Source organism: Vitis riparia, chromosome 14, assembly GCF_004353265.1.
Source record: "Vitis riparia cultivar Riparia Gloire de Montpellier isolate 1030 chromosome 14, EGFV_Vit.rip_1.0, whole genome shotgun sequence".
In the NCBI taxonomy this organism is placed as follows: domain Eukaryota; kingdom Viridiplantae; phylum Streptophyta; class Magnoliopsida; order Vitales; family Vitaceae; genus Vitis; species Vitis riparia.
In genome coordinates, this window is record NC_048444.1 from 20,692,259 (window position 1) to 20,705,954 (window position 13,696).

Consider the following 13,696-nt stretch of genomic DNA (forward strand, 5'->3'; position numbering starts at 1 on the left):
GATTCAGCCTCTGTGAAGGTCATGGATCTTGATTTCTTGATTTCGTGATTTGTTGATTTGTTGATTTCGTGATTTCGTAATAAGAATGAAAGGTAAGGGTATGAAAATTATTACATCATCCCAAATCAAAGCAATGTCCTTGGATGAGCGATCCTTTACCCTCTCGATATCAAGAATTAAACCCAAGGGCTTTGGTTGCAACGGCGTGAACCCGGAAGTGAAACCTAAGGTCCGGCAGAACCCAAGTGAACCCCATATTGGAAAATCACTTGGAATACCTTGTTGTTGTAGTTTCCGAAAATTTGGTTACAAAGAGAAGGTACCAAATGTCTGGGTGGATGAAGCACAGGCGAGGAGACGCGGGCTGCCACTTGGAGATGTGAGGGTTACGTAGCATATTGGGATTAAAAGAGTTTCACACACAGTCCGGAAAAGATATATACAGTGCGCATGATTGGACGATTTACACGCGGGCTGCCAATGTTGATAAGGATTGACACACAGCCGGAGTGATTTAGGAGGAAAACTAACCAAACATTCATAAGGGTGGCCTGCAGCATGCATGGTCCGTAAATTCAAAAGGCAGCCAGCAGCACGCGTCCAGGGGTGGCGACCAACGGCACGCTTCTTCAAACACATTGCCCAGATTTCTGAGGACGCACAAACGCACAAGAAACACGCATCCAAGGTTTAGGTTTATGATTATTGTTGATTCCAAGTTTCAAAATTTTTTAATTGTGTAGTGTAGATTCTTGATTCCTTTGTTAACTAACTTCGATTCCAAGTTTTGTTTTGGTTTTTTTTTTTTTTTTCATTGAGAACATTGATTGATTATGTTGTTTATCATTATTTCGATTCCAAATTTATGAGTTGATTGATTTTTAGATTTAAGAATTGGATTGATTAATTGTGATTGTTAGAATTTCAAGTTTCGATTTTTCTATATTGATTCAGTTCTTGATCAATCTCACTTTAGACTGTGTTTTAGGAATTTTTTTGTTAGTTAGTTTGAGTCAACCCATGTGATTATATTTACGTTTGAAAATGGTTTATTTTTAGTTTTTATTGATTCTATGCAATTGTTGTGTTTTAGGAGTTTAAGAAGATATTTAAAAAAAAAAAAACTATTTTTTAAAAAAATTATATTTCTTGCAATAAAATTTGTAACTTATTATTTATTATTTTTTTATGTTAATATTTTGCCATTTAGTAAAAAATAAATAAAATTTAATCTGTAACATTTTATATTGATAATATATTATTTTTGTAATAGGTTCAAATAGTAAGCAATTCATTATCAAAGAAGCTATCAAAAGTGTAAGTGTACGTTTATTTATTGCATGCTCTTATATAGTATCAATTGTAAGGAAGATAAAATTACCTTGTAAAGGTAATTAAACATTCCATATTTTAATTTTTTTTTCTATATATTATGCTTTTGAAGCTTGTTTAATTAAACATATTAGTTAATTGACAAACTTTTCACAAATGTTTTGTATACTTATATGTTTTATTTTGTTACAAAGTTTTATGCATATACTTATGTATATTTTTTCACAAACTTTTTACAACTATTTTGTGTACTAATGCATATTAATTTTTGTTCTTGTATATATAAGCTACATTTAGTTATTTAAATATATCCAATATTATGTTGAAGAAAGATGTACTTAATTTTTTTTGTTCTTAATATTAACAAGTTTTGCAGTTCTCTTGTCTAGGATATATATTCCATTATTTTAATTGAAATGGAAAATCGAGATTGGATGTCAAAAGATAGAAGGTTAGTTGAGTATGATGAAGGAGTTGAAGACTATCAATTTTGCATTTACTTACTAATAATACAAGATTAATATAAGTGATATAAAGCCTATGCAAATGATATTATTTGTTGTATTGAAGGTAATTAAATGTAAATTAGCAATGGAAAGAAAAGGAAATGTTGTTGCAACTGGTACACTAATAGAAGAAAAAAGATCAAATAGGTTGGTTGTAATAAATGTTGCACACAAGCCAAATGCTAGACTCCCATTTCCAAATCCATATGAGATTATCAATGTTGGGGATGCTATTGGCTTTGAGCTTGACTGGCCAACAAGCCTTGTCATACTTGAAACTGAACATCCTCATGTATGTCATTTTATGTCTGTGGTGAATTTGATTGTAACTTGGTATTTTATTATTTAGGAATATATATTACTAACATTCCTTCTCTTTTCATAGGTGTTGGATAAAGGAAAGAAGAAGATAGTGAAGACACCAATTATTCGAAAATCTAAGCCTCAAAATCATCCGGTCATTAAAAATTTTCAAAAATTTGTGGATGGTTGTCTTGGTAATGACAAGACATACCCAATACAACTCCCCATTTCACTATTTGGTGTCGAATTTCAAACATATATATCTAGAGAGGATTGTGAATACATTATTTCATCTTTAGAGGTGTCATCAAACTGCATCTCCTTCTATTTATGGTGTGCACCTTTTATTTTCATTTGTTTTTATTTTTTAATATGAGTTGCCCATGTTGAACGAGATTGGATATGACTAATGATAATTTTCTTTTGGTGTTTTGATACAATAATAGGCGCATGCATGATCAACTACATATTGCCAAAAAGGAATCACAATTTATATTTGTTAATCCTTTTACAATATCACGAGCAGGCTTTAGTACTCCTCAAACAGAGAAAAGAGCACAATTATTGTCAAAACGCTTAATAGAGTGCCAAGATGCTAAATATGTTTTCATACCCTACAACCCCGAGTAAGTGACGAATATTATACTTTAATTTGAGGTTTTATGATTGATTTATATTTCTAATTAGATGCTACTTTTGTTTTTAATGTTTTAGCTTTCATTGGGTCTTGGTAGTGCTTGAGCCAAGGAAAATGATAGTCCACTATCTTGACCCTATAAATCACAAACGATGTGAGGACTTAAAGGATATCGTAAACATGTAAGTTCTTCCTATTATTTTTCATAGTATTATTTTAAAATAAAAAAAAATACATTCACCTCAAACACATTTTTTTTATTATTTATATATACTAAGACATATAACATTTACCTATTTTAAAAATGTACCCATTGAACTTATTTATATAGGGTTCTTCGAATATCTGCAAAGAAAACATCTAAGAGGGAGCCATCTTAGCAACTAGTGCAGGTGACATCCAAAAATTTTTCTTTACACATTTGCTTATACATTTGCACCATTTATATATGTGACTACTAATGTTATTTTATAATTGATTGATTAGTGTCCAAGACAAGAAGGAGGGTTCGAATGTGGCTACTTTGTTATGAGATTCATTAAAGAGATAATTTTTTATCCTACAATTATTGTTTCAAAGGTATTACTTATTTAATGAATTGTACATAGTTTTAGGCTTCCAAATGTTATGCATTTTAATGTTATTTTCTTATTTGATTTCAGTTTGGTGATAAAAAAACATATTCTCAAGTAGAATTCGATGAAATTAGAGGAGAATGGGCTACTTTTGTGCTACAACTAATCATGAATCATGTTGATGCATCATGATCACCATGCATGGTGAGTCCCTTAGCTACTACATGAATTTTTCCATAGGTATTGTATAGTATTGCTTATTCTTTGAATAATGTTTTTATTTGAAAAAAAAAAATTTCTTAGATTTGTTCATTTATGATAACATCGATCCATGTTTATTTTCTTCAATAAAAATCTCTAAAACTCATTAAATTATGAAATGCAGGTATACACTCTTGGGATGGTGAAATGGAGAATAAAAAGAAAGAAGACGACAACAAGATTTTGGGTTTTTAAATGCAACTCTTATGTCATACGTTGTAGGACATAAACATTACTTTAATTGCAACTGAGAAATTTAGATTTTTAGATGAGACTTTTATGTTATTTTACAGTTAGCCGGTTTTATGCTTATGAAATGGAGGTATACATGAATATTGGGATCTTTAACATTAATAAATCATGTTTTGGTATGTATTCACTCTTCTTTTTTAGTTTTGATGGGTTTGATATGTTGGACATACTATCCTTTTGTGAACATTTGATATACAAATATTATTAGATGATCAATGTATTATGAGTTATTCCAGAAACATTACAGAAAAATGAGTTAAATATAATATGATTGTTATATTTATGGACAAAATATAAACAGGTTAATCTTATTAATTCATAAGCATTACAAAAATCAACAACTAAAACCAATCATATCTTCTACAATAATTTACAATGATGTGACACCATAACTCAAAAGTGATGCATTTAATGTGACATCATAACTCAAAGATGATATATTAAATGTGACACCTTATCATCACTAGAAATATATGGTGTCACTTCCGAATAGGTCACCATTTATCTACTTTGGTGTCACTTCCAAATACGTCACCAATTGGTACCCTCTATGGTGTCAGTGGAGAAGGTGACGCTATGTTGTAGTGACACCCTATGTTTATGGTGACTCGTTATAAATGTCACCATATACCTTTTTCCTTGTAGTGTACTATCAAACATGCTCTAAATATAGGATATAATTGTACCTTTTGTTACATTGACGCAAGGATGCGAGCTCGTCAAAAATTAGAAATAGTTACTTCGAATTCGAGGATGATGTGCAATTGAATATAATTTATAGGGTATATTGATTGTAAACAACTTCTTCACATTGTTTTCATTTCGAGGGTAAGAAATGTAAATGGGATATTTGTGATCCATTAATGACATTTTCAATGGTATTTAACTAGAGATTATGGGTAGCTTGGGGTACTATCATGTTAACCACACCAAAATATTTCATTAAAAATACAATTTTCATGAGAAGTTGGACATAAGGTTTATGTTGCATGAGTTTTTTACAACAAAATAATGTTAAATATAAGGAAGACAACAAATGAGATATCGGAGTTAATTAAAAAACCATTATGCACATGGTAAGAAATTTATATCCATCTTTATTAAAAATGACTAATACAAAAGAGAAAAATCAAATGAAGTGTTTGTCATATGTTATATAACAATATTGGACATTCCATATTAAATTTGTTTTGTGCAAAAACATCTCCTCAAGGTAATTGATTATTTACTTTGGATTATCTTTAGTATTTTTTTTTTAATTCACAAAAAAAAAATAGTATAGTGGTTCTTTTAACTCAACATCATCACCTATAAATAATAAATTTATATTTGAAGATTTAATATACTATTTGTGGAAGGTACTTTCAAGTAAATGATGGAAACATCCTTCCAATTTTGGTTCATTAATGGTTTGAAAAAATTCAAGAAATTAAAATACAAATCTTATGATGTCACTTGTTTGTGATTTTGCATCTTTATTCAAAGATCTTATTTTATTTTCAAAATATCACAGAGAAACTCTCCTATTGTTTGATATATCTTGACATCCAACTTTAGTCTTCTATCGAAATAGATTTTTTTATGGTAAACACATTAGTGCATATAGTTACATATCGGATAAGATCTATAAAAAATCATGATATTAAATAGTTATGATTTTGTCAAACTACTATGTTATTGAATTCTCAATCTTATGAGATAGTGTTAAGGTCTTTAGTGACTTTAACTTACGATTGAGATATTAAGGTGGTTATATATTCTATGGATTAAATCAGTATTAATTAAGGTATGTAACAACAAGTATTGTCAAGATAGGCACCATGATATCTCATGGATTTGAGATAGTGTATCATTTTCGATGATACTGAAGACTTGTGATGATGAAATATATGGTTATGGTAATTCCTTTAATGGAAATTGATATATGTTTTTTGTGAGGTAAAACATGTCAAGTAATCACATAATAGGAAGATCTAAAACTTAAGGATGATAAAGGTAATATTGAGAAGTTGATAGTTTTCACATTGTTAGATTATAAACACTAATTTATGAAAAGCTTTCATGTATTGGATAGTAAGTTACAAACCCAAAAAGTTGATTAAATTGTCTCAATATAACATCATAGGATACCAAAGTGGAATTAACTATTTTTAAGAAAATATTGAGTCAACTTTAGAATTAGATTCTAAAAGAGTTAGTATCGCGCTATCAATCCTATTGGTACAAAGTCGTGAGGTTTTATGAAAAGTTAATCATTTATATGTAAAATGATGTTTTTGTAAAAACGCATGGTTGTACAAGAATTTATGATTAATTATTTTGAGTTTTTTGGATTAAACTAATTAATTAATTGGAATATATTAGGATTAATTAATTAATTGGGATCTAGTGAACTGGATTAAGTAACTTAAGTCTAAGTTGGGCCAAACTCACTTAAGCTCCAAAAAGAGTCTATATAAACCCCTTGGCTTTTAGGTAGACTCTAACTTTCAAACTAGTAGTCTTCCAAAAACCTTAGCCTCCCCCCTATCCTCCGCTCTTATGAAGGTGTGTAGTTACTCTATGTATGCGTTAAGAATTAAAGACCAAGCCATCTAGTGGAAGATCATGAGGTTTTTTTTTAGATCCTTGCATTGATTGGCGGATCTTTTAATTTATAAATAATTAAAAATCAACATTATTTTCTATTTTTAATTATAAATAAAGAAAAATTATGTTCAAAAACTATTTTAAAAAATACTTTCTAAAAAAATGGTAATATGATATATATTTTTTATATTTTCTTTTTGAAAAAACATTTAATTAAAAAATGAAAACTATTTTTAAAAATAAAAATTGAAAGCCTTGTTTACTACTATTTTTTATATGAAAAAAGAATTAAATTTCATTTATTATCCATTTTTATTTTTTCCATTAGTTATTTTAATAATAAAATAAAAAAAATATAGTATGTTTACAATTAAACAAAGAAATTGATCAATTATGTGTTTTTTGTGGGACTATCTTTTACATGAAAAACAATTAAATAACTAAATTATATATATATTTATTACTCTTTTTAATTTTATTTTCTTTATTTATTTTTTGTCTAATAGAAAATTGTAATATATCCATAATTAACAAAATAATAAATCAATTGTGCACATTTTAATCTATTAAAATAAATTAGTTTCTAATTTAAATAAATAAAATGAAATAAGTAAATAAATTTGGGATTATTTCTATTATTTAACATATCTTATATCAATATTTTTTATGGTTAAATAAAATTTTTATTTTTTTCTTTAATTCCAAAAATAAATAAATAAATAAATAAATAAATTTGGTATTTTCTAACTGATCTTATATTTATATTTCTTATGGTTAAATAAATTTTTTATTCTTTTTTCTTTATTTCCAAAAATAAAAGGAAATAAATAAATAAACTTGACTTAAATAATAGTTTTTAAGTAATTTCTTTGTCTTATTTTTAATTAGATTTTGCATTGAAAATAAAATAAAATAACGTTTTGTTTGTTTTAATTATTTTAAATGTCAAATTATTGGGAACATAGTTTACACACTCATGTAAATATAATTTATACATATATATGAAATTTATACCATTATACAAGGTTATTACACTAATTGTACAAGGGGTGTACAAAACTGTACATTTTGAACATTTTTTTTTTTCTTGTCATCTAAGGATTACACGTTCTCCTACCACAAATTCTTTTATTTCATGTACTTTATTTAACTTGCATATAACAATTTAAATACTTACCTTAATAGTGATGTTTAGAGAAAAAATTTGTTTTTACGTTTTATATCATTTTTTAAATTAAACCATTGGAAACATGGTTCACACATCATATGTGGCACATAATGTATGCATATGGATGAAATTTGCACCATTGTACAAGGATGTTATACTAACTGTACAAGGTAAATGTTCAATTGGACAAGACAAATGTTTTAACTGTACAAAACAAATGTTCTAACTATATAAGGGGTATACAAGGCTATCCTTTGTGAAAGATTTTAATCAATTTTGGACAACTTTTTTTTTTTTGTCTTGTCATATAAGGATTGCACACTCTTAAGGTACACATTCCTCTATTACATACTCATCTTATGCACTTTATTTAATTCGCACATAATAATTCGAATACTTATCCCATTAATGATGTTTGAGAGAAAATTTTGTTTTTCCATCTTCCACTATTTTTTGAAACAAACCAATGAAAACATGGTTAACCTACCTATGGTTACACATTGAGTAGGGGGTATATGGAATTTGAGTCATTGTACAATGCATTTACACTAAGTGTACATGATAAATATACTAATTGTACAAGGGTGTACAAGACTATTATTTGTAAAGGATTTTAAGTGATTCTAAAAAATTTATTTGTTTATTTCCCCTAACCGAGGATAAATGACATTCTTTACACATATTGATTAAGCATACATTCATCTCATACACTTTATCTAACTTGTATATGATCATTTAAATAGGTATCTCACTTATGATGATTGTAAAACAAAATTATACAACAATTTTTCTTCTTTTTTAAAATCAAACCAATGCAAACATGGTTAACCGACCTATTGTCATATATTCATGAGATGATGTATGAAATTTGAGTTATTGTACAAAGGTATCACACTAACTGTACAAGACAAATTTACTAATTGTACAAGGGTGTACAAGACTACTTTTTGTTAAGGATTTCAAGTGATTTTGAAAAACTTTCCCATTTTTTTTCCACTCAAAGATTTTTTCCCCACTCAAATTCTCTCACTCAAGAATTGTTTCGAATTTTATTTTTAAATTTCATCATTAAAATTTTGTAATTGCATATTTTGTTTTTGTAGTTTTAGCAATGTTCTTTCTTTCCACTATTTTTTTTTTTTTTTTGTAAAATTTTATCCAAATGAATCTCTATTTAAAATTATAATCATATTTATCAAATTTTTTACTAAGATTATCTTTAATTCTTTTAATATATTTATACTCATTTATTTAAAAAATGAAAATTAATTTTTTTTTTTTGTAAACATGTTCTATTACCTTTCAAGTAAAAAATTAGATAAGTTTGAAAGTCAATAAAAAAATTAAATACTACTTTCAATAATTTTTAGATAAAATTTTATATAATATATTTTATTTGAAATTTAATTTCTAAAGTTTAACTAAAAAATTGTATTGACAATTTTCCTGTTGTGAGTCAAAATACTTTGCATTAGTCTATCTAGATAAAAAAAATTATTAACATAATCTTAGAACTTCATATCTTAGTTATTTTTTTCAATAAATTTATCTTTTTAAAAATTTTAAAATAAAAACATTAAAAATTAAAAAGCTAAAAGGATATATATAATAAAGTGAAGTGATAGTTAATTTTAAATTTTTTTAAAATATGGTTAATTTAGAAAATATAAAAAATAATTAAAAATAAGAGAAAAATATAAATGAAAGGGTAATATAAATTTAAAATAAAAAATGAAAATTAAACTAAAAGATAAATAAAAAAAATATTTGGATGAAAAATCCCAAAATTTTTATCATTGCTTATAATAAGAGCAAAAAGATTCAATATCTTTAAAAATGAAAAACAAAAAAATATTATTGCTTTTTATTTGACATAAAATAGAAATATAGATTGGAAGAAAAATAAATAAAAAATTAGAAATGAGTAATACTTAATAGGGAATAGAAAAGGGAAAAAAAATACAAAAAATTTGAAATTCACAGTCACTTGTGCCTATGTTAGGGTTAAGGGTATTTTAAGGATTAATGAAATATAATATCCTCCATCTTAATTTTTATACTTTGTTTGGGTATTGGGCTTAAATATGCATGATATATGGACCAAATGTTAATTTTTGGACTCAGTTGGGCCCAAAACACAATTCTCCCTAAAAAAAAAATATGAATTTTAATGAAGAGCAAGTTCACCAATTTCATATATGATGATATACACTTTTTGTTGGTGAAATAGTCAATGAATTGTACTTCATTACCATTTTGATCGTGTCTATTGTAATCAACATTTTAGTATAAGAGCAAGTTTCTATGTGATGAATTTTTTTGGTATAATTTCACTGCAACTATGTTTGGTATGCGGGAATGAGGTCAGGAATGATCATCTTATTCATTTTCTCATTCATTTATTTATTTGAATAATTTAAGTGATGATAAGAATGAAGTCAGTAGGAATGGCAACGGGGCGGGTTCGGGACGGGTCGTCCCCATCCCAACCCCGCCCCATTTATTAAAAATAATTCCCATCCCCGTCCCGTTTAAAAAATTAAACGGGGCGGGGCGGGGCGGGGCGGGTATGGAAATTCCCCGTACCCGGCCCGGCCCGGCCCGTTTAGTTTTTTTCAACATACACCATTGGGAATCGTATTGATGGTACACCACGGATCTGAGCTGAGACTGTAGTGATGGTGAGCGGCTCTGTTCTGTACCAAAAGAACTGGTTCAGAAACGAGAGGAGCACGCACGAGACCGTTCCAAGAACCACATTCGGAAGGTGAGCACCGGCAGAGAAGGGTCGTCTGTGGTGGGCACGGTCAGAGCCACCTGTTTGATCGGTGAGTTCTCTTCATCTAGGTCAGGTTTCAGCGAAGAAGACGATGGCTCCAAGCTCGAATCACCGCCCTTCGATACTGCAGAAAACAGAGAGATAGAGAATGTTAACTATCTTTTGCAAATATGTGAAGAAGAAGAAGAAGAACAGAGGACTTACTAAGAGGGAAGGTGATTTCGTTTAATTTTTGGGATTGAATCATGACCTGAGAATCTGATGGAATTGTTATGGTTCCGGGGTGGACTTGTGCATTTTTGATCCTGGATCCTCATGTTCTTGGCTTGAAAAGTAGTTTTGGTTTTCTTTGTTCCTGATCTTGTTTCATTTTTCAATCTGGGTGTTTTTGTTGTTCGGTCTTCACTCCAATCCTTGCTTTTGTCATTTTGATGAAGTTCTGTTTGAGTTCATTGCTCAATCTGTTATCTTTATGTTTATTTTTAATTTTTTTTTCCTGTAATTTGATTATGGGTTGCTCTGAAAGCAGATGTATAGTTGAAGAATGAAACAAATCATATTGTACCAGGGAATTTTATATGTAAACGGGGCGGGGCGGGGCGGGATGGGGTAATACCCGAACCCGTCCCAAACCCGCCCCGGGTTTTAAAAAAAATCCCATGCCCGTCCCAAACCCGTTTATTAAATTTAAACCCCGTCCCATTAGGGGCGGGGCGGGGCGGGTACCCGAAAAAACCCGCCCCGTTGCCATCCCTAGAAGTCAGTAATGATAACAAAACAAATAAAATTTCATATAAAAGTGGATTTCAGTTCATTCTTAGAATGAAGGTATTTTGATTCCTTTATACAAGTTATTTTTTAAAAACACTTTTTAAACATTTAAAAAACCAAAAACTTTTTTGGATGAGTTGTTTATAAAAATCATTATTATTTTGATTTTTTAATAAACAAATTATAAATTTAATTTATATAATATAAAATAAATTTAATTCAAGTCTTATTAATTTTTTTAATTACAAATAAATTTAAAAATATTTTTAATAAAATATTAATAGTAATATTATAATAAAATCATAAATTATATATTTATAATAAATATTATAAAAAATATGGATATTAACATCTTATAAAAGCATAATTGATTTATTTTGTTAAAAATAAATAATAATAATAATTTAAAATTAATAATGGTTAATACTATTTTTAAAAATTATTAAACTTATTATTTTTAAAAAATTGTTTCTCAATAACAACAATCAAACAATAGTATTAATTTTTTTTTAAATGTTTTTAAATCATAAGCTAAAATAGGTTTATTATTTAGCAAAAAAAAGTTTTTTTAAAAATTATTTTAAACTATATATAATGTGGGAGTTTTTTTTTTTGAATGAAAATAAAATATTATTTTCATTCAACTATATATATAAATATTATTTTCAATTTATTTTCCCCCTTTTTTTTAACTCTGATTCCTGTTGTTTTGTTACTTAATATTGAAACCGAAATAAATAATCATTTTAATCTTATATTTTTATATACATCCAAATACAAGAGTTTGGGGACCAAAAGCTGATATTTAGAGTTGTGGCTTCCCCATTTCAGAGCGGTTATGGGTCACGTTCCTAAACTATACGGAATGGTATTATGGGTGTGTAACAAATAACATTAGAATTACCAAATTAATTCATATTTAAGAAAAAATACGTATGAAAATCTCATTCCTTATTCTCATATATCAAACATGACCCGCATGTATTGATTATTCTAAGAATTATTTATTCCTCAACTTGGATGGGTATCGGGAAGTCTAATTTGAAGAATCAATCCAGTGATGATAGTTGAAGAAGCTAAAGGATTAACTTATATTAGTTTGTTGTGATATGGATATGAAAGCTTGTGGTAGACAGATGGTGTAATTTTTCAACGTCTCTTGCAAATTTAGGCTGAAGTCAAGCTTAGACTTGACATCATTTTATTAAATATTCCACAAAGCTATTCGCTTCATGTTTATTTCTCTTGGTGAAAAGATCTCTTACTAATAATAAGAGTAGTGATTTAATCACCACAGTCCACGAACTGGTAGTTGACTGTAAGGTGACCTTGGGCATAGCCAACCCCATTAGTGTCCAGTTGGTTGAATACTGCGACATCCAAATCCAGTCCTCCATTGCTGCATTGATCCACAATTCTCACTGTTGCTTGTGTCCCCGTGGCAGTATTTGTGACCTGCAAATATGCCCAGTTCACATAAAGTCGCTGTCAAAATTAAAATTTGTAGGATAAAAATAAAATTGTTGACTAAATAAATATTTGCCAAAGATATTGTAGTTTGAATTACCGGCTTTAATTACTAATATCTTCTTTTTTTCAAAGAAATTACTAGAGTTTCTTGCTACTGGACCCTCAAAATTCAGGATACCAAGATGAATTTGATCGGAAAACAAATAACAGAGGTATGGAGAAGCTCAAACACTTCGAGAAAGAATGATTAGATTAAGCAATCATGGTACTATTTATAAACAAGTTTAGAATGTGTTTGACAGTAATTTTAAAAAATATCTAACACTTCAAAATTTTTATTTTTCAAGTATTAAAAATATTAGTAATATTTCTTAAATTCATTGTTAAACACTCTTAATGATAAAGGATAAAGATTTCAAAACCCGCATTCAACCATGTAGTCTGCTTTTGATCTAAAGGAGCCTCAGGATTTTAAAATGCATGTACAATATTAAAAGAAGCTCGTACTTATTCAACGAGGGATATCACATTTTTCAACAAAATGTTAAGAAAAAACAAACATACATAAGAAATTGAGGAACCGGTTTCATATGATAAATCTTACCTTCAAGCACTTGCCACAGGCAGCTTGGCCAGTAGGGCCAGCAGGTCCACAAAAAGCAGTCCACCCATACTTGCTGCGCCATGCCAAGGACTTGTTGGCATCCCAAGTGGCGCAGTAGGCGCTCACTGCATTCAAATCCCATCCATGTTGCGCCGGATTGTAGTAATGGTAAGTAGCCCTCACGTTACTTGCACTAGCACCTGTGCCGCCGCCACCACTGCTACCTCCGCCGGATTGGCAGTTACTTTGACAGCTTTGGGATGGAGAACAGTACTCAGCCGTTGTTCCGCAGTAGCCATACTGACTGCAGCAGAGGTTGTTGGCACAAGTCCGGCCACCGGCCTGGCGGCCGCACTGTTGGGCTGTGGCACAAGCCAGTAAAGATAGCAGCACCGCCACCATGTATATGATTTTCCCCTCCATTTTGGTTGTATGATTTTTGGTGTATC

The 13,696-nt window shown here is 29.0% G+C and overlaps 1 protein-coding gene across 1 annotated transcript; it reads right to left on the reverse strand.

Moving 5' to 3' along the window:
- Window positions 1–12,315: 12,315 nt before the first annotated feature.
- Window positions 12,316–13,696, reverse strand: LOC117930930 (pathogenesis-related protein PR-4-like). The gene is made up of 2 exons (XM_034851737.1): window positions 13,248–13,696; window positions 12,316–12,628 (listed from the first exon to the last, which is right to left on the reverse strand). Exons 1-2 carry the CDS (start codon window positions 13,668–13,670, stop codon window positions 12,458–12,460), a joined length of 594 nt encoding a protein of 197 aa, XP_034707628.1. The 5' UTR covers window positions 13,671–13,696; the 3' UTR covers window positions 12,316–12,457.